This window comes from Cyprinodon tularosa, unplaced genomic scaffold, assembly GCF_016077235.1.
Source record: "Cyprinodon tularosa strain WSP-4 unplaced genomic scaffold, ASM1607723v1 ctg399, whole genome shotgun sequence".
Taxonomy (NCBI): domain Eukaryota; kingdom Metazoa; phylum Chordata; class Actinopteri; order Cyprinodontiformes; family Cyprinodontidae; genus Cyprinodon; species Cyprinodon tularosa.
Window position 1 is genome coordinate 1077180 of NW_024039117.1, and position 27594 is coordinate 1104773.

General features: G+C 47.4%; 2 protein-coding genes across 4 annotated transcripts in view; one reads left to right on the forward strand and one right to left on the reverse strand.

Moving 5' to 3' along the window:
- Nucleotides 1-5861: 5861 nt before the first annotated feature.
- tmem218 (transmembrane protein 218) lies at nucleotides 5862-15988 on the reverse strand. The gene is made up of 3 exons (XM_038297821.1): nucleotides 15649-15988; nucleotides 13582-13684; nucleotides 5862-6002 (listed from the first exon to the last, which is right to left on the reverse strand). Exons 1-3 carry the CDS (start codon nucleotides 15756-15758, stop codon nucleotides 5862-5864), a joined length of 354 nt encoding a protein of 117 aa, XP_038153749.1. The 5' UTR covers nucleotides 15759-15988.
- Nucleotides 15989-21148: 5160 nt separating this feature from the next.
- Nucleotides 21149-27594, forward strand: part of pknox2 (pbx/knotted 1 homeobox 2) — a 134489-nt gene continuing 128043 nt past the window's right edge. For all 3 annotated transcript variants that reach the window (XM_038297850.1, XM_038297846.1, XM_038297852.1), the window contains exon 1: nucleotides 21149-21246. The gene's annotated coding sequence lies outside the window, so the exon portion shown is untranslated. The remainder of the gene's footprint in view (nucleotides 21247-27594) is intronic.

Here is a 27594-nt window from a genome sequence, read left to right on the forward strand (position 1 = left end):
TTCAGTTTATTTCTATAGCGCCAATTCACATCACGTCATCTTGAGGCACTTTACCGTTCACCAGATCATCCAGTGAAATTGATTAAAGTTTTCTATCCAAGGAAAACCAGTTGATTGCATCGACTCATTGACTCTTTAGCAATCCCACACACTAAGAATGCTTGTAGCGACAGTGGAGAGGAAAAACTCCCTTTGAACAGGAAGAAACCTCCAGCAGAACCAGGATCAGTGTGAGCGGCCATCTGCTGAGGCCGACTGGGGTTCAAGGAGACAGAAGAAGACGTAGAAAAAGAGGCATAGATACAAAAGGCAACTGTCAACCAGCTCCACAGGCGGCCCCGTCCAGGAAACACACAGCCAGACAGATGAGCTCCGAGCCAGCTCCCATGTCAGAGGATGAAGAGAGCACACTGTGCTTTTTCTCATAGTAGCTTCATCTGGTCTGTTCCTGTTTGGCTGTGACTCCATCCTGGAGAGAAATATCAGCTGTGCTGCTGCCATCAACACCTTTGTTTATAGATGTTGGAGATCGGCCCTTATATATCTACAGACCCATCGTGGAACGGACGGACGCGTTTGTACTGCTAGTGTCCAAGTAAAGAATTGTACCTATGTTCAGACAGCCTCTAAAAGTGTATATGTTGATGGTGCTCAGAGATATGCTACCCCACTGTTACGCCGGACACCAGTCCTTACACTCACTGCATCTCAAAATACAGTGATGCACAACCTCAGCAGCACTGGACGTAGGTTAGTCAAAAACCCTATCCAAGCTGCCTCATACTGTAAGTAGGTTGAGATATTCATCCATTCACGTTATGTGGCAGAGATCTCTGCAGAGGAGGAATCTAAGTCTACAGAGTCTTGGTATGTCCCCCATCATATGGTGCACCACAATGGGAAGGACAGAGCAGTCTTTAATTATTCCTTTTCCTTAAATTGCCTGTCACTAAATAACCAAATACTACCCAGGCCAACTCTCAGTCCAACTGTGATTGGAGTTCTGATGAGGTTTCGTTCTCATGCTATGGCAATCAGTGGGGATATTAAATCAATGTTCCACCAAATTCATTTATTACCCTGTAATAAACCACTATTAAGATTTCTGTGGCAGGACACGCATAGGAAATCTGAACCACGGATCTTCCAATGGGAAGTGTTACCATTTGGAACAACGTGCAGCCCTTGTTGCGCAGTCTATGCCTTACAACAGCACGTCAGGTACTATGATCCATCAGGCTCTCTACTCCGGCAAGTGATTGAGCGCTCGTTCTATGTGGACAACTGCCTCCACTGTGTGAGTAAAGCTGAGGATGCCAAGATGCCGACTGACAAACTGCATGCACTTCTGGCCAAGGGAGGCTTCGAGATCAGGCAGTGGGCTAGTAACATACCCAAAGTAGTCACACACCTACCTCCTGAAGCACATTCAGCTAGCAGTGAAATATATATCCACACTTGGACCATGCTGGGATTGTCTGAATGACACCCTAAGCTACAAGCATAACTGAGCTGAATCTTCAGTCGCCACCCTGCGAGAGGCCTTGCCAAAGTTTTTGACCCTTTGGGTTACATTGTCACATTCACCACCGGATGTAAAGTGCTGATCCAGTACATGTGGAGGTCTGGTATTGGCTGGGATGACGAAATCCAACCTACCATTCTACTGGAGAAATTGTTAAGTTGGGTTAAAGAGATTTCCATTCTGCAACAGCTAAGGCTGCCTCGTCCTTATGTACCAGTAACAGTCATTACTGATATGGCAAACCGTCGCATACAGATATTCTGTGATGCATCGGAGCATGCTCACAGGTCAGTAGCTTACATGCAATGCAATGCAGCCAATATGCCTATGTCACGTTCGTGTTCGGGAGTTGTACCCCGTAAGCAGCTGTCTATACCACGCCTTGAGCTCAGTGCTGCTTTGACAGGTGCACAGCTGGCAAGAATGATTGAGACTGAGCTCGGGATACCTCCTGATCACATTACCCTTTGGTCAGACTCCACAACCGTGCTGTACAGGATAAAATGAGAATCCTGCTGTTACAAAGTGTTCATTGGGACATGCGTTGCAGAAATTCAGAACCTCACAAATGCTGATCAATGGCAGTATGTTGACTCACTGAATAATCCGGCTGATGACATTACACGTGGGCTCACACTGCAAGAGATGATAAAGAAATTATCGCTGGAGCAAAGGTCCACATTTTCTGTACCTGCTAGAGACTGAATGGCCCATCATGGTCTCAGCTGAGATGGGACCAGATGCTACAGAGTTGAAAAAGTCAGCCTTTCCAGTACCCCATCTCAACAACTTCCTGATCCCTGTAAGATCTCTAGCTGGAACCAGCTTCTTCATGATACTGCTAGCTCCCTTCATGGGGCGTCTGATGGCAATACCACATCAACCTGTGCAGTTTAAGATTATTTACAATCAGAGAAGCTGATATTACAAAGGGCTCCACAGGACTGTTTTGCTGAGGAAGTAAAGGCTCTTAAAGCTGAAAAGGCTCCTTCTTCCGACAGTTGACTTGCATCTCTGTCACCAGACTATGACGTAGAAACAGACCTTCTCGGAGTGTGCGGCAGGCTGCGAGGTAGAGAGCATTCATGTCTGGAGTGCCAACGATGGTAAACATGTTCCCAAAATGCTGATTACCCACCTGCTTGACTATGACTTTATAAGCCACGCTTTTATTCAACCGGAGTTGATTGCTTTGGACTTTACCAGATGAAGATAGGTTGTTGCATTGAAAAAAGGTGGAGCATCATTTATGAATGCATGACAACTCCCTCAGTGCATCTGGAGTTGTTTGAGCGCCTCGACACAGACGCATTCCTGCCTTCACTCAGAAGATTAATTTCCCGACGTGGTAAACCATTTGAACTCCTCATGGACAATGGAACCACTTTTGTCAGGGGAGAGCAGGAATTACGTGATGCATTCTCTGAAATGGAACATTGATTGAGAGAAGATCTCGCTGCATAACAGATATTCTTCAGATTCAACCCTCCAAGTGCACCTCATTTTGGCGGTACATGGGAGAGGGAGGTGAAATCTATGAAGACTGCACTTCGTGTTGTTCTTAAAGACCAGAGAGTGCCTGAACTGGTGTTGGTAACAATCCTAATGGAGTTCGAAGGTAGAATGAATGCTAAACCCCTAGGTTACTTATCTTCAGATGTTTCAGATCCTGACCCAGTCACGCCAAATCTCCTCCTAATGGGCCTCAAGCAGTCTATAACCCTAGCGATCTTGGGAAAAGGCGTTGGAGGCACAGTCAAGTCATCGCTGATTGATTCTGGTCATCTTTCATCAGCTATTACTTGCCAGGGCTACAAGAGCGCAGCAAGTGGAGGAAAGATGGCAAGGCACTTACAGTTGGGAGACATCGTCTTTATAGTAGATCCTCAACTCCCTTGAGAATTGTGGCCTGTAGGGCGGATTTCACAGACCCATCGTGGAACGGATGGAGGTGTTCATACTGCTAGTGTCCACGTAAAGAATCGTACCTATGTTCGTACAGTTGCCAGACTCATACTCCTTCCAGCACTTGAGGACAAGGATGAGGTTAGCATCACTGAATAGACTTTCTCCTACACTTTCAACTGCCAAGTGGGCAGTTGGGGGCGGCCTTGTCTGAAAGCCTATCAGTGAGTGCTAGGATTTCCAAGGAACACTTGAACGCCTCATCCCATGAGCAGCGTCTTGACAGTGAATGCGGGGTGCAGCTCAGACGAGACTACTCGGAGCTGATGAAAACATTCTCAGAGAGAGCTTGTTTCCAGTTTTCTGTGCGTTTTATGGACCCCAAGTCAGTTTGATGCTGCCCTGGCCTGTTTATATATACTTTTCAGGAAGATTTGTTTGTTTATATATAGTTTAATTCAACATGGTTAAGTCACATTTTTCCATGTATAAAGATACAGAGTGCTGTTACTTATTTCTTGTACTCCATGATATATGTAGCCTGACAAATGTTGAATCAGTACTTATATCTGTTCATATAAGTTCAGATATACTTTTTTGGTTTCTTTATTACCGTTTCAATGTTACTGACTGCTCTGATTAGTTTAATAGTGTCAGTGTTTGATACAAGCTTACAGTAGACTTAAAAGGTTAGCTAATATTGGTCTTTATTTATCTATATAGCAGATTCCTGTTTAGTGGATATATTGTTTTTTGTTAATATGGATAATAAGCAGGGTAATTTGTAGCTGTTTATTACTGTTATAGTTGCAGGTATTTAATTATCCTAATTGCATTTTACATCTATCTCTTTGGTTAGACCACACACATACAGAGAGAAATACAAATACATGTTTATTCCTTGGATTTGATGACCTGCTTTCTCTCTCTCCCCTGACTCTTTTCCCCCTTCTTCCTCTCCTCTCACCAGAATTTCCCCATAGTGGGACAATAAAGGAATTTTCAATTCCTGCTCTCTGTGTTAGATGTTCAGTTATTCCTCTGCCTCCTTTAATGATAATGGGATGAGTAATAAGTGTATTCTAAAAACGTTAAAAAAACCAAACCACTGAACTTTGTTTCCAAGTTTGAAGGCGTTTCTCTTCCATCCAGGAAGCTTTTTCAATTCAAAATGTCAGAAATAGCGTTCAGTTCCAGGTTTTATCCAGCAGCCCAACAAAGCCTTGTTTAGTTTAGAAAACATTCAAATTGAAACAAACGGGTCCCCCCTTTGGAATGGGGGTCGTTTGGCTTCTTTGTTAGCCTGCAATGCCCCATACCTGTCTATGTCTCTGAAAGGGTGTCGTTAAAGTCATAGTGAAATCAAATTTAAATGTCAAATCATTCTGGCTTAAACATGTATATAAATGTTTTCTTTATTAGACCATATTTTCCCAAAAGTTTCTATTTAAAAAAAAAATCCTGTCTTAAAATCAGTTTTTTTTCTCTTTATCTTCTGCAGGCCAGTTAGTTCTACTTGGTCCCAATGGAATTTCCCATCGGGAACCTGCTAGCACTAAGTTGCTAACTGGTTAGCAAGATGCTTCCCACAAACCGGCCCAACCAAACTTGTTTGCAAACCTTCCGCCACAACAATCCCGCCCCCTTGATAATCGACCAATCACATTCACTTTATTAACTCCTGTAAAGTCGGGCACCACTCAGGAGAATTCAGAAATACTTAAACCTAAAGGGAATTGTCGGTCTGGCTGAATAGGCGAGGTCTTCTGTTCCCCTGTAAAGGGGGAGGGGTTGCGATGATAGCAGGAAGGTTTCTGTAATAAATGTAGTATTTTTATAGGTTTGGAGGCAAAGGTGTCAGAGCTAGAATCCTGGCTTGGGGCTGTTGAACATCCAGGAGTTAGAGTAGGCCTTCTTGTTGAGGCCCAGAGCCACCAAGACCAGGGACAGCCCCACGTAGTGAACCCTACAGTGCCTGAGCAGCTAGGCGATTGGGTAACGGTACGCAGAAAGCAGTAGGGGATCTCTGCCCACAAGAAATATGTTTACTGAGAAAAACTGTGGAGTTTTCCATACTTATTTTTCCCCTTGTAAATATATCCATCTATTCTTTTTCTTGTTTCCTGTAACGATATAAATGAGAAGGGGGGGATTTTACACTGAAGCTGATCTGATGGGAGATTAATGGTAAACCACCAGGTAGAGAAAAATAAACACTAAGAAGGCAGTAATGTTTGTGTGAAATGGAGCATGTAAAGGATGAGGCTGAAACAGAAATGCCATAAAGTTTTATTTTGGTAGAAAAGACATTGAGGTATTTCTGTCCATTCGGGTCTGCAGTGGACCATTTACTTCTGCTGATTTCTGCCGCAGCTCAGAAATCAGGATGATTTCAATCAGACTGATCACTTCCTGTATTAATATGATGCAATCATTGCATCAGCTTCCTTAAAAACTTAGCCTGCACCGGCTCCAGGAGGTGAAAGGGCAGGAGCATGAAGAACGCCGCCAGAAACACTACGCTCACCACCGCCAGGAGAACGTAGCGGCCAATGAACAAAGAGTCCACGACCTGCAGAGAGAAGGAGGAAAGGAATAATGACTGCTCCAACTCCACAACCCTTCTATGGATGGATGGATGGATGGATGGATGGATGGATGGATGGATGGATGGATGGATGGATGGATGGATGGATGGATGGAGGATTGGTGAAAAGATGAATGGACGAAAAATAAAAGTTTTTTAGTGAATTCTGTTTTTGTTGCAGTGTTTCCTCCATCAGCCACTAGATGTCACTAGAGGACCTTGAACACATGGAAGCTGCTTTCTGTGCTTCCTGATCATGTCTCTGTAGCAAAGGAGCAGCAGTCATCCTGGACCTCAGAGGGCGGTCAGGTTCAGGTTCTGACTTCCTGTGGTGAACGATGTGTTCACTACCGCTGCACGTCAGAAAGAACTACAACTTCTTCCACTGAACATATATTAACCTTTAACTTGAGCAGATAAATGATCTGCCAGTTAAAATCAGGGTTTGGAGCCAGAATTAGATCATTATTTAAACTGCAAATGAAGAAAGGTCACACTGATATGCTTTGATTTAAAAGGGCAAAGATCTCCTTTCATTACATCAGAATGACCTGATAAAATCAGGAATTCATTGTAGTTCACCTCCTGCTGGATGCAAACAGCTGAGGGCGCCAATCTGTACCATGATGAAGAGGAAGGTGACCCACCAGCTGGAGGTTTTTAGCCGGCCAACACCACCCACCCCCCGCCCGCCCCACCCGATCACCAACCCCCAGCCCCGGGATACAAACTGAGAAGCATGGGGGGGGGGGGGGGGGGGGGGTTCATTCAACGCATCTCCCTGTTTAAATTGCTAATTATGCAGCACGCAGGAGCCCTGAAGTGTGTGATCCATGTTTCATTTATGCAGCGCTGACTGTGTGTGTGTTTGGGGGGGGGGTGTTAGACTGCAGAGTGCAGTCTAACACTGGCCTAATTGGTTCTGTGATATTTCACTGTTGTTTAACAGCAGGAGGTTAAACCAGCCTCTGTCTGCTTCGGGTCCTGCTGCTGAATGTTAATCATGTCTGAACGCCAGAGATCATCAGCAGCAGAACCATTCAGACCACCACAGTGGGACCTCAGAGGGACCACAGTGGGACCTCAGAGGGACCACAGTGGGACCTCAGAGGGACCACAGTGGGACCTCAGTGGGACCACAGTGGGACCTCAGTGGGACCACAGTGGGACCTCAGAGGGACCACAGTGGGACCTCAGAGGGACCACAGTGGGACCCCAGAGGGACCTCAGAGGAACAACAGTGGGACCTCAGAGGGACCACAGTGGGACCTCAGAGGGACCACAGTGGGACCTCAGAGGGACCCCAGAGGGACCTCAGAGGGACCACAGTGGGACCTCAGAGGGACCACAGTGGGACCTCAGAGGGACCACAGTGGGACCTCAGTGGGACCACAGTGGGACCCCAGAGGGACCTCAGAGGAACAACAGTGGGACCTCAGAGGGACCTCAGAGGGACCACAGTGGGTTCTCAGAGGGACCACAGTGGGACCTCAGAGGGACCACAGTGGGACCTCAGAGGGACCACAGTGGGACCTCAGAGGGACCACAGTGGGACCTCAGTGGGACCACAGTGGGACCCCAGAGGGACCTCAGAGGAACAACAGTGGGACCTCAGAGGGACCACAGTGGGACCTCAGAGGGACCACAGTGGGACCTCAGTGGGACCTCAGAGGGACCCCAGAGGGACCTCAGAGGAACAACAGTGGGACCTCAGAGGGACCTCAGAGGGACCACAGTGGGTTCTCAGAGGGACCTCAGAGGGACCTCAGAGGAACAACAGTGGGACCTCAGAGGGACCACAGTGGGACCTCAGAGGGACCACAGTGGGACCTCAGTGGGACCACAGTGGGACCTCAGTGGGACCACAGTGGGACCTCAGAGGGACCACAGTGGGACCTCAGAGGGACCACAGTGGGACCCCAGAGGGACCTCAGAGGAACAACAGTGGGACCTCAGAGGGACCACAGTGGGACCTCAGAGGGACCCCAGAGGGACCTCAGAGGGACCACAGTGGGACCTCAGAGGGACCACAGTGGGACCTCAGTGGGACCACAGTGGGACCTCAGTGGGACCACAGTGGGACCTCAGAGGGACCACAGTGGGACCTCAGAGGGACCACAGTGGGACCTCAGTGGGACCACAGTGGGACCTCAGTGGGACCACAGTGGGACCTCAGAGGGACCACAGTGGGACCCCAGAGGGACCTCAGAGGAACAACAGTGGGACCTCAGAGGGACCACAGTGGGACCTCAGAGGGACCCCAGAGGGACCTCAGAGGGACCACAGTGGGACCTCAGAGGGACCACAGTGGGACCTCAGAGGGACCACAGTGGGACCTCAGAGGGACCACAGTGGGACCTCAGTGGGACCACAGTGGGACCTCAGTGGGACCACAGTGGGACCTCAGAGGGACCACAGTGGGACCTCAGAGGGACCACAGTGGGACCTCAGTGGGACCACAGTGGGACCCCAGAGGGACCTCAGAGGAACAACAGTGGGACCTCAGAGGGACCACAGTGGGACCTCAGAGGGACCACAGTGGGACCTCAGTGGGACCTCAGAGGGACCCCAGAGGGACCTCAGAGGAACAACAGTGGGACCTCAGAGGGACCACAGTGGGTTCTCAGAGGGACCTCAGAGGGACCTCAGAGGGACCTCAGAGGAACAACAGTGGGACCTCAGAGGAACAACAGTGGGACCTCAGAGGGACCACAGTGGGATCTCAGAGGGACCTCAGAGGGACCACAGTGGGACCTCAGAGGGACCTCAGAGGAACAACAGTGGGACCTCAGAGGAACAACAGTGGGACCTCAGAGGGACCCCAGAGAGACCACAGTGGGACCACAGTGGGACCTCAGTGGGACCACAGTGGGACCTCAGAGGGACCACAGTGGGACCTCAGAGGGACCACAGTGGGACCACAGAGGGACCACAGTGGGACCTCAGAGGAACAACAGTGGGACCTCAGAGGGACCACAGTGGGACCTCAGAGGGACCACAGTGGGACCTCAGTGGGACCACAGTGGGACCCCAGAGGGACCTCAGAGGAACAACAGTGGGACCTCAGAGGGACCACAGTGGGACCTCAGAGGGACCACAGTGGGACCTCAGTGGGATCTCAGAGGGACCTCAGAGGGACCACAGTGGGACCTCAGAGGGACCTCAGAGGAACAACAGTGGGACCTCAGAGGAACAACAGTGGGACCTCAGAGGGACCCCAGAGTGACCACAGTGGGACCTCAGAGGGACCCCAGAGAGACCACAGTGGGACCTCAGAGGGACCACAGTGGGACCTCAGAGAGACCTCAGAGGGACCACAGTGGGACCTCAGAGGGACCCCAGAGAGACCACAGTGGGACCTCAGAGGGCCCACAGTGGGACCACAGTGGGACCTCAGAGGGACATCAGTGGGACCACAGTGGGACCTCAGGGGGACCTCAGGGGGACCACAGTGGGACCTCAGAGGGACCCCAGAGAGACCTCAGAGGGACCACAGTGGGACCTCAGTGGGACCACATTGGGACCACAGTGGGACCTCAGTGGGACCCCAGAGGGACCTCAGAGGAACCACGGTGGGACCTCAGAGGGACCACAGTGGGACCTCAGTGGGATCTCAGAGGGACCACAGTGGGACCTCAGTGGGACCTCAGAGGGACCCCAGAGGGACCTCAGAGGAACAACAGTGGGACCTCAGAGGGACCACAGTGGGATCTCAGAGGGACCTCAGAGGGACCACAGTGGGACCACAGTGGGATCTCAGAGGGACATCAGTGGGACCACAGTGGGACCTCAGGGGGACCTCAGGGGGACCACAGTGGGACCACCGTGGGACTACAGAGGGACCTCAGAGGGACTACAGTGGGACCTCAGAGGGACCTCAGAGGGACCACAGTGGGACCACCGTGGGACCTCAGAGGGACTACAGTGGGACCTCAGAGGGACTACAGTGGGACCTCAGAGGGACTACAGTGGGACATCAGAGGGACCTCAGAGGGACCTCAGAGGGACTACAGAGGGACCTCAGAGGGACTACAGTGGGACCTCAGAGGGACCTCAGAGGGACTACAGAGGGACCTCAGAGGGACTACAGTGGGACCTCAGAGGGACTACAGTGGGACATCAGAGGGACCTCAGAGGGACTACAGTGGGACCTCAGAGGGACTACAGTGGGACCTCATTGGGACTACAGTGGGACATCAGAGGGACTACAGTGGGACCTCAGAGGGACTACAGTGGGACCTCAGAGGGACTACAGTGGGACATCAGAGGGACTACAGTGGGACCTCAGAGGGACTAAAGTGGGACATCAGAGGGACCTCAGAGGGACCTCAGAGGGACTACAGAGGGACCTCAGAGGGACCACAGTGGGACCTCAGAGGGACTACAGTGGGACATCAGAGGGACCTCAGAGGGACTACAGAGGGACCACAGTGGGACCTCAGTGGGACCACAGTGGGACCCCAGAGGGACCTCAGAGGAACCACAGTGGGACCTCAGAGGGACCACAGTGGGACCTCAGTGGGACCTCAGAGGGACCACAGTGGGACCTCAGTGGGACCTCAGAGGGACCCCAGAGGGACCTCAGAGGAACAACAGTGGGACCTCAGAGGGACCACAGTGGGATCTCAGAGGGACCTCAGAGGGACCACAGTGGGACCACAGTGGGATCTCAGAGGGACATCAGTGGGACCACAGTGGGACCTCAGGGGGACCTCAGGGGGACCACAGTGGGACCACCGTGGGACTACAGAGGGACCTCGGAGGGACTACAGTGGGACCTCAGAGGGACCTCAGAGGGACCACAGTGGGACCACCGTGGGACCTCAGAGGGACTACAGAGGGACCTCAGAGGGACTACAGTGGGACCTCAGAGGGACTACAGTGGGACCTCAGAGGGACTACAGTGGGACCTCAGTGGGACTACAGTGGGACATCAGAGGGACTACAGTGGGACATCAGAGGGACTACAGTGGGACCTCAGAGGGACTACAGAGGGACCTCAGAGGGACTACAGTGGGACCTCAGAGGGACTACAGTGGGACCTCAGAGGGACTACAGTGGGACCTCAGTGGGACTACAGTGGGACATCAGAGGGACTACAGTGGGACCTCAGAGGGACTACAGTGGGACCTCAGAGGGACTACAGTGGGACATCAGAGGGACTACAGTGGGACCTCAGAGGGACTACAGTGGGACATCAGAGGGACCTCAGAGGGACTACAGAGGGACCTCAGAGGGACTACAGTGGGACATCAGAGGGACCTCAGAGGGACTACAGAGGGACCTCAGAGGGACTACAGTGGGACATCAGAGGGACTACAGTGGGACCTCAGAGGGACTACAGTGGGACCTCAGAGGGACTACAGTGGGACATCAGAGGGACCCCAGAGAGACCACAGTGGGACCTCAGAGGGCCCACAGTGGGACCACAGTGGGACCTCAGAGGGACATCAGTGGGACCACAGTGGGACCTCAGGGGGACCACAGTGGGACCTCAGAGGGACCCCAGAGAGACCACAGTGGGACCTCAGAGGGACCACAGTGGGACCACAGTGGGACCTCAGAGGGACATCAGTGGGACCACAGTGGGACCTCAGAGGGACCACAGTGGGACCTCAGTGGGACCACAGTGGGACCTCAGAGGGACCACAGTGGGACCTCAGAGGGACCACAGTGGGACCTCAGTGGGACCACAGTGGGACCCCAGAGGGACCACAGTGGGACCTCAGTGGGACCTCAGAGGGACCACAGTGGGACCTCAGTGGGACCTCAGAGGGACCCCAGAGGGACATCAGAGGAACAACAGTGGGACCTCAGAGGGACCACAGTGGGACCTCAGTGGGACCTCAGAGGGACCACAGTGGGACCTCAGTGGGACCTCAGAGGGACCCCAGAGGGACATCAGAGGAACAACAGTGGGACCTCAGAGGGACCTCAGAGGGACCACAGTGGGATCTCAGAGGGACCTCAGAGGGACCACAGTGGGACCTCAGTGGGACCACAGTGGGACCCCAGAGGGACCACAGTGGGACCTCAGTGGGACCTCAGAGGGACCACAGTGGGACCTCAGTGGGACCTCAGAGGGACCCCAGAGGGACCTCAGAGGAACAACAGTGGGACCTCAGAGGGACCTCAGAGGGACCACAGTGGGACCACAGTGGGATCTCAGAGGGACATCAGTGGGACCACAGTGGGACCTCAGGGGGACCTCAGGGGGACCACAGTGGGACCACCGTGGGACTACAGAGGGACCTCGGAGGGACTACAGTGGGACCTCAGAGGGACCTCAGAGGGACCACAGTGGGACCACCGTGGGACCTCAGAGGGACTACAGAGGGACCTCAGAGGGACTACAGTGGGACCTCAGAGGGACTACAGTGGGACCTCAGTGGGACTACAGTGGGACATCAGAGGGACTACAGTGGGACCTCAGAGGGACTACAGTGGGACCTCAGAGGGACTACAGAGGGACCTCAGAGGGACTACAGTGGGACCTCAGAGGGACTACAGTGGGACCTCAGAGGGACTACAGTGGGACCTCAGTGGGACTACAGTGGGACATCAGAGGGACTACAGTGGGACATCAGAGGGACTACAGTGGGACCTCAGAGGGACTACAGTGGGACCTCAGAGGGACTACAGTGGGACATCAGAGGGACTACAGTGGGACCTCAGAGGGACTACAGTGGGACATCAGAGGGACCTCAGAGGGACTACAGAGGGACCTCAGAGGGACTACAGTGGGACCTCAGAGGGACTACAGTGGGACATCAGAGGGACCTCAGAGGGACTACAGAGGGACCTCAGTGGGACTACAGTGGGACATCAGAGGGACTACAGTGGGACCTCAGAGGGACTACAGTGGGACCTCAGAGGGACTACAGTGGGACATCAGAGGGACTACAGTGGGACCTCAGAGGGACTACAGTGGGACATCAGAGGGACCTCAGAGGGACTACAGAGGGACCTCAGAGGGACTACAGTGGGACCTCAGAGGGACTACAGTGGGACATCAGAGGGACCTCAGAGGGACTACAGAGGGACCTCAGAGGGACTACAGTGGGACCTCAACCCAACGTTCAAGAGTGAAGGTGGAGCTCCAAGCCAGACGTCACCTGTGGGGGTGAGGAGGAGGAGCTGACTGTGAAGGCAGGTTGGGTCTGAGCTCCTTCCTGATGAGAAACATCTGCACCATCTGAGCAGCATTGAGGTTCAATCTGACTCTGATGGTGAAACGTTCATTTAAAGGACAGAGGAGCGTCTGCAGCTAAGACCCTGATGAGGCTCTCAGGTCGGATCAGGACATGAAAACCAACCCATCATTTGAGGAACGGCTGCAGAGGAAGGAAAATACTGAACCAGATCAGAGATCCAATGTTCTCCCTGAGCAGAGACACCGGATCTAATCACCTTCCTCTTTTTCTGGTTCCGTTCTGGTGCTGATGGTCCCATCAGCCAGGAACACAACCAGGGTCATTAATTAGGCAGAAATCTTCAACCTGCTTCTTAAATCAACGGTTCGAACGCTATGCCAGTGTTGCTACGGCGACTGCTGGTTGTTTACCTCCGTCTCTGTGAAGGGAGGCGGGATCTCTGGGCTCCGAGGGAAGAAGACCAGCACCAAGGTGACGGCGAGCGCCAGGAGGACAACAAGGACGACTCCTAACCTGCAGAACATCAGAACATGTTTCCGTCAGCATGGCGGCGCTATAAGCTGCTCCTCAGGATAAACTCAAGCTAACGGCAGCAGACTGGACCCACGGGAGGTTTTTATGAGGAGAACAACTGGAACACTTCCAGAATAATCCTAATCCTAGTCTGGAGGCTTTTAAAATGAAAATATGAGCCTTTATTCAGTCTTAGCTTGATATAAACACCAACCTGGAGGAATAAAGACCCAAAGCGGACTCATCCAGAGATGTCAGGCTAAAACCCGGTACGGTTCTGGTTCCAGCTCTCCAACCACGTCCGCCTCTGGACCAGTCGGTATCCAGGAAGCGGTGATTGTTCAGCTTCTCACTATCAGCCATGTTCTGCTGCTCACTGAGATGCTAAGGGTTAGAGAAGGACCGGCAGAGCGGCAGAGACAGGAGAAAACTCCCAGAATGCACTGCATCTAACCCTTATGGAGGAGAACCATGTTTTGGCTGTGTGGGTGAGGACACACCCGTTAGCGCTCTGCTCTCATTGGTCAGTTAACGGAAAAGTCGCTCATATTCAGAATTCAAACTTCTGAAAGTTCTTTAAATCTGAAATGATTCCATCCTGTTCAATAAATGATCAGTGTTTTTAATTCAGAGTCATTTCCATGTGAATGTGCTTTACTGGAGGCATCCATGTTTGTCAAAGAACACTACTGCCACCCACTGGTTAGTGACGTCACGGTGCGGTATCGGCTGTTGATCAAGTCCCAGTGCTGTATCTGGTGTTTGTCACAACGCGCTATTATCCAAGTCATCTTGAAAACATCTGCTCACACTGTACGTCTAAAAACCAGTGAGATGGCGTTACTCGGACTCGTCTATCCGGAAGCCAAACCAATAGAAGTAGACTAGACTATGAAGCTCACTAGAGTGAAACGTGCTGCCTTGGCTATTTGTGCTGAAAGCCCTAAAAAGAAAAGGAGACGACGTATTTGGACAAAGACATGGCTGAGCAAACGTGGCTACTACGGTCTGTCAGTTTGACAGAAAGAACTCCATTTCACTCATTGCCCCCCGCCATGCTTCTTGGTATTCATCTGAGAGGACGACCACCTTACGATGGCCGACTGAATTTCAAACATGTTTGAAATGCTGAGTTGGCAGCTCTGTATGCAGATTAAGAATATAATCTGTGAGCAAAGTTAAATTCTGCACCCGTCGCCATGGTGAATCGTGTTTCCTGGTCTCCACTGATCAGGGCTTCCTCTGCTCACGTAATCCTGAAATCTGGGCTGATTGAGCTCAGAGTCCAGTCAGCTGATCGCTTCCATCTGTTCTGAGTCACAGACTGAGTTGGTTGAGTCAGAGTAACTCCTCCCTACTCAGGATTGGTTAATCCCATCTTCTGAGACGGAGTCCAGGTGTCCAGGAAACAATCCAGTCTCATCAGACTGGTTGTTAGATTTATCCACCAAGCTGCCATGGTTGATATGAAACATCCACTGATGGATGTTTTCACCACTGAATGAAAGACAAACATGTTGTTGATCCGCTTGAACTAAATCAGAGATGTTAGCAGCGACTCATGGGAATATTTGAGGTTATGTGGAACGTCTAACAGCGGATTGCTGCATCCTTTCAGCCAGCTGACCAGCTGTGTGCAGCACAGGATTTAGCTCTGCTCAGCCTTTCTGTTCTAAATGCATGATAATCATTCCCATCCCCGGATTACACGTGGACCGCATGACGTCATTCCACCTGGATTGAATTCTTACTTTAATCTCTCAGTCAGTTTATTTTATGGATTAAAAATATTATAAATAAAATGAGACCAGTTTCTTCTGACTCATTTAAACACTGCAGGTTTACCTAAACAACAAACTACAATTACTAAACTTTATTTCCTTTATGCTGGATTATAAATCAGTAATTTTCCAGATTAAATTGGGGGCCTTTTGAAGGAGCCGCAATTTGCTGGGATTACTCACCGAGCGGACCCAGCGGCTCTCAGCAGGACCAGCGATAACAGCAGAGCTACGACCCAAACGATCCCGATCACAAACACCCCGGTACCGACCTGCAGCACCGCGCTGCTCATCCCGAACCTGGAAGGCGGGTCAGTTGGTTCCCCACTAACCGGACTTCCTGCTGTTAGCCACAGAAGCTAACTGACCGGTGAGCGGCGCTATGTGGGAGGAGACAGCAGCACCGGAGTCCCGGTTCTACAGAGATAAAACAATCCGAGCGAAGAAGCTGTTGATCAAACGGATTTCTCCAGCGTCCGGTGCTTCCTGGTAACCAGAAGCTTCGTTGTGATTGGATAATCGTGTATCCCCACTGACCAATCACAGGCCTCCTTCATTATATACTAACAAAGAGCGGCTGCGCCTCATCAGTCAGCCCGCGAGGCGAACGGTGCGCCGGATGGGAGGGGATAGAGTGACTAAACACACTAAATAACCTGCTGCTCATCTGGAGGAGTTTAATCTCCATAAAGATCTCAGCGTTAATAAACTTTAAAACTAACACCATATATATCCTCCATTAACTACATGGAAATATTTACTTATTTATTTTTTCATGATATGATATTTGTCTCCTAGCTAAATAATTATATTTATATAGTTTTTCATTTATTTATTATTTTTTTATGTCTATACCTATTATTTCTTTATGCACATTTTAGAGCGGATGTGACTGGTTTATTGTTTCCTTTAAACTCAATAAATAGCGGGGTGGGGGGTGGGGGGTACCATTAGGGTTTCTGCCTAGGGCCCCAAGTTCCTGGGGGCCCCATAAAACTCTGTTTCCATGTATGGTTAATACAATTATTCCTTATTTGTGCACATTAATTATGTTTTTGATCAAAACCCTTTCTCTAAAATTCCATCAGAACGCTGATAATATTAAGTGTGTCTCAGCCCCCCCCCCTTCAGTGTCCACCATATTGGATCAGTCCATTTGCTGCACATGTTCAGAAAGGTCCAAACAGACAGCAGCAAACCATTTGAAAACAAACCATGCAAAGAGCAGTGTTGCCAACTTAGCGCTTTAGTCGCTATATTTAGCCACTTTTCAGACCCCTCTAGCACTTTGATTTCTAAAAAGCTCCTAGCGCCAAATCTAGAGACTTTTTTCTGGAGACTTTGGAGACAACATCTAAAAGCAGCGAACTCTGCTCTCCAGAGCGAGTAGATTGGTAACCCCGCCTCCTGCTCTCCTCTATCTTGTCTGCTGTCATGATTCATGCAGCTATTATTTCATCCAAATGAAAAATGGAGAACAGATAAGCAGATCATGGCTTGTCTACAGTGAAAAGAAGGACTGGGTTATTTACTTTGGCCTTTTTGGAAACACAGGAAGGAGCAATCAGCTAAGTGAGCTTAGTGCTTGGAAAAAATCTTTCATTCCTTTAGAGACAGCATGAAAAGTCAGCTGAGTACAAAACATAGAGAGGAAAACAAGAAGAAAAGGGACAAGAAGAGAGGGACACAACCTAGAACAGATAATGGATGTCTATTCTATTAACATTTCTCTATCTGGAGAATGGGTCTGTTCTATGTGTTGTCTTCTACATTCAGAGGCCCCCTGCCTGTCTTTGCCTAGGGCCCCAGACTTCCTAAATCCGGCCCTGAATAGTTACAGGCAATTCCTTCGTATTTATAACTAATCATTTCTCATCATCTGTGGTTAATCATGGGTTAACCTCTGAGCATCCTGACCTGGATAGCTCCTCCCACACCGTGTCATTATCACTTCTGCCTGGGAAATGCCCGCCTGTCTGCAAAGGAGCGGACCCAGGCATAAGTTCCATTAAACATAATAAACAGAAACTGATCTGGTGATCTGACATTTATCTGGATTTCACCAAACACAATATTTCCTTCTTTGCTTCGCACCAATCAGACCCAGAGCGTAAGCAGCAGGTTGGGGTGGGGCTCCACCTGTGCTGTTGCATCATGTTTTTAATGCACAGGCTAACATAGGGTGAAGGGTCGGGGTCTGGTGGTGATCAGAGCTTTCAGTAACATCTATCATCCTCGGATCAAACAGCTCCTGTTGGCTGCAGACATAAAAGAAGAAAAAAAAGGTTTGACAGTAAAAATGGAAATAAAAGCTGCTTCTGTTCAGAACAGAAAGTTTATTCCTCACAATAAGGACAGAAGTCAGGTTTCTAATTTAAGAAGGGAAATACATTCAACAGGGAGATGACAACGCCCTTTATTCTACAGCAAAACCATTTAAAGACTTCATGAAACATATTTTCCTATTGTGGCAAATTATTTATTCCCAGTTAAGTTAATTCTGAATCAAACCAAGATGCTTTTAATGCTCTGAGAAAGGGTTCAGTTTCCTATGGACAAGTGGAAGAAACTGGAAAAAAGTCCTGCTAATAGATCGGATTGTGGAGAAGTGGGATGGTTGCATTGAAAAGTCAGCTCATTATCCACCAGGGAGGCAGCATAGAGGAAAACCACACTGGGAATTACACATTTAGCACCGAAGTCATCGTTTACTAATAGCATTTAAATGGTAGGAAAACTCAGATTCCACCAGATGACTTTCTTTTTCTTTCATTTCTTCTGCTCTTCCTGCCCCCAAACCCAGGGGTGGAGCTAGATGGGGGGCCAGGGGTGGCCATGGCCAGCCTTATCCAATCATTGCCCCCCCTGTGGCCACCCCTACCATTCTTTCCCTCTTAAACATACGATGGCAGCAGTAATACTGTCAAGTGGAATATTAAAAACATTTTAACTTTTCATATATTAACAATTACTTGACAATAAAAACACTTTGGTTAATGATGCGCATCAATATACTAACATTAAAGATGATAAATATAGAATTAACACTCTTTTCAGAACTAGATTTTGTATTTTATGGGGTAAAGAGAAAATCACGTGTCTCTGTAAATTATCTAAGAGTCTTCAGTGAAATCATAGAAAAATAACTATTTTAATAAAAACTCATTAAATAATTAATTCATGTAGATATTATATTAGTTAAATATGAGTTTTATGCAGAATGATTATTGATTAAAGTAGGTCAATAATGACAATGGAAAAGATTTACGCCCCAGAACTGAAACTTGGAAGAATTTTATCCACTATACCTTTAATTTAAAAAGCACGGATGTTTAAATATATGCGTCTATTTGTTAGCAAAGACTGCAGCAAAGAATAGTTTGTCTTTATTTAGAGAATATGGATGTTTTGCTCGTTGATTTTCCAGTTGGATCAGTGTAGATTGATCCTGAGGTTCAGCCCTCAGTGTATGTTGGTTATTGGCTGGACAGCCGTATTAAAATGTTCTGGCTACGCCTCCGCCCAACCGCCCCCAGTTTATAGATATTCAACCCCACCTCAACGTTATTACTGGGTCTGGGCCAAAATATTCACCAGTAAATTTGACATTCCAGGTTCTTCTGGTAGAAACTTTGTGTTTTGGAAGAAAAAAAAAAAAGAAAAATCCTGGAAAAAACCACCAGGCAGAAGAAAGTTCCAACCCTGCTCTGAGATTAAGATTATAATCCATTGAACTACCCTGTTACAGCTCAGTTAGATTAATGAAACGTCTTTAAGTTTATCTATGAAAAACTTTTCTTGAGCTCAGTACAGGGAAAACCCAGAAACAAACTTATTAGAGGCTGCAAAAGACTTTAGATGTTCACCTTCCAGTGAGAGAAATCTGAGAACAGCAGATCTATAGGAGACTGACCTTAGATCAAAGCATGTGTGAGAGCGGCCTAGTCAAAGTCCAGATTTACGTCCAGTAGACAAACACGAGTTTATCACATAAAAAAATAGTTTCTAGATATAATGCCGTAAAGCGTAGATCTACAATGTACAGACTGAGGGGCGCTAATATTTGGAAAACAAAAACTGAAAACCATCTTTTCTTCAGGATGATCAATTTAAACTTTCCTTTATACACGTCTTCATGTTCCCTGAATTCCCCGTGTCTGGTGACATGAAGGGGAAATGCTTCAAAGGGTGTGAATACTTCTGCCACTCGTTGTTTTAGCTTCTGTTTTATTGCTAACTGACTCTACTGAGCCTGACTTGGATCATTTAAAGGCTTCCTCTTTCCCTCCCAGATCTGCTATTCCAGCGGTTGTCCTCTGGGTGGCGCTGCAGGAACCCAAGATCAACAGAGATGGAAGGAAAGTTGATCTCTGAGCCATTCTGGATTAAAAGCTCTACATTAAAACAAAAAAGGATTGAATGTAATATTTAAAATCATTTTTTTAATATTTATATATAAATATGTGATAGATGAGAAGTTGTATTTAATCTTTTTTTAAGTTTATAGGGAATCTAGTGCTTCTAGATCTGTTTTAGTTTCACTGAAGTTTGAGTTTGATGTGAGAAAAGCATCAGAGGTTCTGCCCAGAAGATGGAGACCAAACGGGTTCCTTTACAGAGACCAGCTAACCAGAAAGCCTCCATCCGTTATGTCCAGGTCTGGTCCAGGTCTGTTCCAGGTCTGTTCCAGGTCTGGTCCAGGTGTGGTCCAGGTGTTGGCGGTGTTTCTATGAGAAACCTTCATCCACATCAAACAGGACCAGACCAGGAGGTGCAGATAGATTTCTTTCAGAGAACAACTTGAGGAGAACCGGAGGAGAACCGGAGGAGAACTTGAGGAGAACCAGAGGAGAACTTGAGGACAACCAGAGGAGAACTGGAGGAGAACCAGAGGAGAACAAGAGGAGAACCAGAGGAGAACTGGAGGAGAACCATAGGAGAAATTGAGGACAGCCAGGGGTGAACCAGAGGAGAACCGGAGGAGAACTTGAGGAGAACTGGAGAAGAACCGGAGGAGCACTTGAGGACAGCCAGAGGAGAACCAGAGGAGAACCGGAGGAGAACTTGAGGAGAACTGGAGGAGAACCGGAGGAGAACCAGAGGAGAACCGGAGGAGAACCAGAGGAGAACTTGAGGACAACCAGAGGAGAACCGGAGGAGAACCAGAGGAGAACTTGAGGACAACCAGAGGAGAACCAGAGGAGAACCAGAGGAGAACAAGAGGAGAACCAGAGGAGAACTGGAGAACTGTTCCAGAATGAATGATCTTCTGGTCACGATCATCAGCCTGAGGTTCCTCATCAGTATCCAATATGGCCGCCTTGTGGCATCTTTTAATGTTCAGATTCCTTCATTAAATCTTTATTCACACTTTAAACTGTTTTTTTGTTTTTGTTTGATCAGTGGCAGTGAAATTGTACCTTTTTGTCACCATGTTCCATTATTGCAACAGGAAGTGGAGGAAGTGACGTCACTAAACTTTAATAATTAAAAAATAAGCAGCCAGAAAAACTACCAAAGTGTTTTAAAATGCAGTAAATCTGATTCCTAGTTCCTGCTCAGCTGGGAACCAGCGGGTCCTGATGGGGGGGCGGTCCTCCCAGCCTTTCTCCCTGCTTCCCGTTTTTCCCACGGACCCTTGAAGGCAGCAGCAGAGGGGGGGCCTAGATGGAGGCTGGGGGGAGGTGGGAGGGGCCTGCAGCGGCTGACGTCACCGGCAGTGTGGAGGAGTATAGGCTGTGCTGTCAGCCCAGTGTCAGTCTGATGAAGATTGGCATGCAGGTAAGCTGTCATTCATTTTCAGTGTTTGGGAGCAGAGCTGCAGCCTCCTGCTTCTCCCCCTTTCCTCCCCCACCTCCCCCCTCCCCACCACGGCTTCCAGGACATTATTCACCCAGTCAGACAGCCAGGCCGGGGTGGGGGACGGGGGGGAGGAGGGGAGAGAAAGTGAGAGAGGGAGGGGGGGAGCCAAGGAGGAGGAGGAGGAGAAGCCTTCAGTGCTGGACTCTAGCAGCTCTGACGGTCTGGGCTCTGCTCTCCGGCCGGATATTTGATGATGATGATGATGATGGTGATGATGATGGTGAGGAGGAGGCAGATGTTCAGGCTGAAGCTCCAGCATCCAGAGAGGAGTCAGCGGCTTTCTGCGGAGGTGGCTCCTCTCTGGGACTATTTCGCGGAGCGGAGGCTTCCGGCCGGCGGCGCTTTGATGCTTTAAAAAGGACTTGTTTGATCTGTTCCGCCTATAAACTCAGATTAACGTGTTTGCTGCTAGTTTTAGAACATCAGAAACAGGTGATAGATGTTTTTATTCATGTGTGCAGATTAATTATTGAGCTGATGATGGTGATGATGGAGGATCAGATGTTTGCTCCTGATAGAGGCAGACAGAGCAGACCCATCTCAGGGGCCCCAGCGGGGCCCCCGGGTGCTTCCTGCTCCCGCAGCAGCAGCAGCGGCTCTCTGAGCATAAAGGAGAACATTGACTGGGTGGAAAACACGTGAAGCGTGGGGTTTGTCTCCGTGGAAACCCTGAGAGGAACAAACTGCAGGGTTTGAGGAGAAGAAGCTGTGATTGTTGCAGCTCTGCTCACGCGCCTCACAGATGTTTGCTCTTGGTTTCCATGTCCATCCAGCTGCAGATCCACCAAATCCTGCTGAGATCTTAATTGATGATCTGTGTGATTGGACAAGCAGCCTGGGGCTGCAGGAAGCTCCATTTACACGCTCCCATGTCTGCAGGGGGGGGGGTCTATTAAAGTAAATGGAGAAGAAAACCTCATGAGGAGGAAAGGTGCGACTTCTGATTTCCTCCTTTGTTCCTGATTTCTGGAGCGATAAACTCCTCCATGATTTCCCTGAAGCTCCATCAGAGATGATTCGCTTCACATGTAGAAAAAAAAAACAGGAACATCCTCCATATTTAGTTGTAGTTTTATTTTTCTGCTGCAAATTTTAAACATATCAACCACTTTTCTCCTCATAGCATCATTTAGACGACCAGAAATCTGTTTGCCTTCAGCCACACTTCTCAGAAAAACCGGCCCTCTTTTTGTTGGCTTGATTTCAGCCAGCTGACCAGCAGTAGGCAGCATCATCAGAGGCTTTCTTTCTCCTCATCGTCTTTAATCAGTTAGAAGATGTTGATGATGAAGCAAAGCTTCTGCAGCCGGTCAGACATCAGGTCGGACGGTTTCAGCATTTTAACGACTGAGAAGAATCATAAAATGTTGGTCCGTGTTAATCTGCATGGTCAGAATTAATCCCAGTTTAATATTTTCCAGGACGTTGGTTTATCCAGCGGGCTTTTTAAAACTCCAGCTGGTTTCTTTTTTCCAGGAATCACATTGATTCTTCTCAAAGCAAACTGCTGTAAATCCAGCAGGAAAAGTCCTGCTCCGAATTATTCATTAGGGTTTAGTTTGCTGGGATCCTCAGCGGACTGCATCCAGGTCCCGCTCCGGCCCGCCACCACTGTGAGGCCAGCAACCCTTAAGACAGCCATGTTTTCCACGCTGTCTGGGCCCCCACAGGTCATGCCAGCTAAGCCTGCTTGATCTCTTCTGCCCGGGGCGGGGGTGGGGGGTACCGGGGCCACGTTTGGCCCCTGCTCATTCTGCAGCAGCCGCTGCTGCGTTGGCAGAGCTCTAACTGAGCCACCGGGGAGGGATGGAATGGATGGGCTTGATTTATGCTGAGAGAGCAGCAGGGAAATTCAATGATTCTCAACACTGTTAACATCAGAGAGCTCCGTCTGAGAAAGGACATGAGGACACAAAATACACATGGATACGCAGAAATACACAAAAATATGCAGAAATACGCAGAAATACACAGGGATACGCAGAAATATGCAGAAATACACAGGGATACGCAGAAATATGCAGAAATACGCAGAAATACACAGAAATATGCAAAAATACACAGGGATACGCAGAAATATGCAGAAATACACAGGGATATGCAGAAATATGCAGAAATACGCAGAAATACACAGAAATATGCAAAAATACACAGGGATACGCAGAAATATGCAGAAATACACAGAAATATGCAAAAATATAGAAATACACTGAAATATGTAGAAATATGCAAAAATACATTGAAATATGTAGAAATACACTGAAATACGCAGAAATATAGAAATACACTGAAATATGTAGAAATATGCAAAAATATAGAAATACACTGAACTATGTAGAAATATGCAAAAATACATTGAAATATGTAGAAATACACAGTGATATGCAGAAATACACTGAAATAAATAGAAATATACAAAAAAAACATTAAAAATTACACAAAAATATACTGAAATATGTAGAAATATGCAAAAATATAGAAATACACTGAACTATGTAGAAATATGCAAAAATACATTGAAATATGTAGAAATACACAGTGATATGCAGAAATACACTGAAATAAATAGAAATATACAAAAAAACATTAAAAATTACACAAAAATATACTGAAATATGTAGAAATATGCAAAAATATAGAAATACACTGAACTATGTAGAAATATGCAAAAATACATTGAAATATGTAGAAATACACAGTGATATGCAGAAATACACTGAAATAAATAGAAATATACAAAAAAAACATTAAAAATTACACAAAAATATACTGAAATATGTAGAAATATGCAAAAATATAGAAATACACTGAACTATGTAGAAATATGCAAAAATACATTGAAATATGTAGAAATACACAGTGATATGCAGAAATACACTGAAATAAATAGAAATATACAAAAAAACATTAAAAATTACACAAAAATATACTGAAATATGTAGAAATATGCAAAAATATAGAAATACACTGAACTATGTAGAAATATGCAAAAATACATTGAAATATGTAGAAATACACAGTGATATGCAGAAATACACTGAAATAAATAGAAATATACAAAAAAAACATTAAAAATTACACAAAAATATACTGAAATATGTAGAAATATGCAGAAATACACAGAAATACCCTGAATCATGTAGAGGTAGAAATGCATAATAATAATGCGCAGAAATACACAAATTCGGAGGAATGCAGTAATACACTGAAATATGCAAAAATACGCAGAAATACGCAGAAATATAGAAATACACTGAAATGTAGAAATATGCAAAAATACACAGAAATACCCTGAATTATGTAGAGGTAGAAATACATAATAATGCGCAGAAATACACAAATTCGGAGGAATGCAGAAATACGCGCTGCAATAAAACTGCTAAAACTGTTTTATTACCACTAAACACCTCATCTGCTGACTGTATATAACTTTATATAACTGCAAAATTAACGGTTTTCACATCTTTTTAATTTGAACCTGGAGGAACGAAGAATTAAAAAAATAAAACTGGACATTTGGATGATTTTAATAAAAGTAAAAACAGACGAAACATGGAGTGAAAAAACCCAAAGGAATAAACACCAGCTTTATTATTTTACAGGATTAGTTCACTTATAGAAATGTATTTTATTTACATTGGAAAATATTTTTGCTGCAGTTGTTAAAATATTAACACAGATCCGATTTGATAATTTTTTAACTACAGGTATTTATTGTGTGTCGACATTTAAAAACTGAATAAAAACTATTTTAGAAACGTATAACTCATAATATACTAACTTAATGCAGAGACATTTCTATGTGCTCAGGTCTTTATTCCATCTATAACTGTTTTGAAAACGCTAAAATGATCATAAATAGAACTAAATGAAATTAGTCTGATGCAGCTGATGTGGTGTCACTAACTGACCATCTGTTGGTTCTTTCTTTGGTTTGAGAAGCTTTGCATCGTTGCAGCAGCTTATTCAAGCTTCCTTCCTACCACTGCAACACGTCCAGCTTTCTGACTGACTGGTGTTCTGGACTTTACTGCCTGTTTAGACGCAGCAGCACTCTGCTGCATCCAAACACGTCTGCTCAGTTCAGCTGCTGATTGATCCATAAAACGCTGATCGGCCTGCAGGGAGAGCCGCCTGTCTCTAATTATTATACATTATTATTATTATTGTGGTATTTGCATACAGATCAAAGCCTCATAATTGACAGTTTTCTTCATAGTTTTTTATTTTGTTCAGTCCAGTTTTAGGCTGTAATCTGCTTTTATATTCTGTTCTGAGTTTCTCCTTCATGCTGCAGATTTTAGAAACAACATGCTGTGAGAAAAAAGATGGGACAGATTGAGCTTTAAAGGCTTTTATTCTGAAACATGTCAAAGATTATTACAGGTGTAATAGCAGCATGTTACTCAGGTTCAAAGGCTGGAATCATCAGGTTTACTTTGGTCTTTCTGTGTGACCCAATAACAACAGCTGATATGAGTTTGTTCATCAGGCAGCCCCCCCCCTTTAGCCTGCAGCTCCTACACTGTAGCCTGTAGTTTTTAGCTTGTAGCTTACAGTCTACAAGTTACTAGTCTGTAATGTTTAGCGTGCGGCCTGTAGCCTGGAACTAGGGTTGCCAACTCCCCGAAGAGATAAAAGGGTCACCTCATGTGCGTCCCAGCTGACATGGTTGCCTTCACCCCTCCTGGCGTGGTGATTACTTTTTAGCCCCCCTTTGTGTGTGAAAGGATTTTTTATTTGACTCAAATCTGCATTGAATTAGATGCATATTACTGAGTGACATGAAGACATGGAAAACCTTTAATGTAAAATAACAAACTTTGCTGAATAAAATAAGTAACTGTAGAAATGAATATAAATTAATTAATTGTGCTCATTTTTGGTGCAATATGAAACTTGTGTAAACTTGTAAACATATTTGTGTCTTAAACGCAATGACTGTAGGCTACAGTTATGAAACAGGAAAAAAATGTGGCGATAGTCGACTTTATCCGATTGTATTTCCTCTGAGCTCTTGCAGCAGTGAGGAGTTGTCCGCCTCCAAAAGCATTTAAATTCCTCCATTTGTCCCCCATGCTGCTCTGTTATCTCCCGCTATCTTCTCCGTGAGCAACTCTTGGCTCGGCCAATGGGATGAGGGGATTCTAGATCATTACATATATGTTATCAGCTCATTGGTCACAACGCAGGACAGGGACGAGAACAAGTTTACCGTAAGTTTGTATCTAACGTGCCCCTCATTTTTCATTAGCTTTTGACTGACTATATTTTACTCTCACTGTAATATGGGACAAAGTGCTTTTCTTTTCCACTAAACACGGGACAGGTACTTCTATTTCTAAATATGGAACGATTCCATTTTTCAAGTGACGGTTGGCAACCCTAACTGTAACCTGCAACCTGTAACTTGTAGCCTGTGGCTCGTAGCCTGAAATTTGTAGCCTGTGGCTCGTAGCCTGAAATTTGTAACCTGTGGCCTGTGGCTCATAGCCTGTGGCTCACAGCCTGAGGCTCTTAGCTTGTAACTTGCAGCCTGTGGCTCGCAGTCTGTGGCTCGTAGCCTGTGGCATGTAGCCTGTAACTTGCAGCCTATGGCTCGTAGCCTGTGGCTCGTAGCCTGTGGCTCGCAGTCTGTGGCTCGCAGTCTGTGGCTCGCAGTCTGTGGCTCGCAGTCTGTGGCTCGTAGCCTGTGGCATGTAGCCTGTAACTTGCAGCCTATGGCTCGTAGCCTGTGGCTCGTAGCCTGTGGCTCGCAGTCTGTGGCTCGCAGTCTGTGGCTCGCAGTCTGTGGCTCGCAGTCTGTGGCTCGTAGCCTGTGGCTGAGCAGGTTCTGTGGCTCTCGCCCAGTTCATGTGGCTCGCAAGTCTGTGGCTCGTAGCCTGTCGCATGTAGCCATAGTAACTTTGCAGCCTATGGGCTCGTACGCCTGTGGCTCGTAGCCATGTCGGCTCGACACGTCTGTGGCTCGCAGTTCTGTGGCTCGCAGTCTGTGGCTCGCCAGCAGTCCTGTGGGCTCGTAAAGCTGTGGACATGTAGCCTTTTAACAACTTGCAAGCCTCTGGCGCGTCGTAGCCTGTGGCTCGCAGTCTGTTGGCTCGCAGTCCTGTGGCTCGCTAGTCTGTGGCCTCGTAGCCTGTGCATGTAGCCTGTAACTTGCAGCCTGATGGCATGTAGCCTGTAACCTTGCCAGCCTATGGCTCGTAGCCTGTGGCTCGTAGCCTGTGGCCTCGCAGTCTGTGGCTCGCAGTCTGTGGCTCGCAGTCT

Coding starts and splice junctions, on each gene's coding strand:
- tmem218 (XM_038297821.1), bottom strand. CDS start 15,758: ATGAGCAGCGCGGTGCTGCAGGTCGGTACCGGGGTGTTTGTGATCGGG. Junction 13,685..15,648: donor AGAGCCGCTGGGTCCGCTCG/GTGAGTAATCCC, acceptor GATGTTCTGCAG/GTTAGGAGTCGTCCTTGTTG. Junction 6,003..13,581: donor CTCCCTTCACAGAGACGGAG/GTAAACAACCAG, acceptor TTCTCTCTGCAG/GTCGTGGACTCTTTGTTCAT.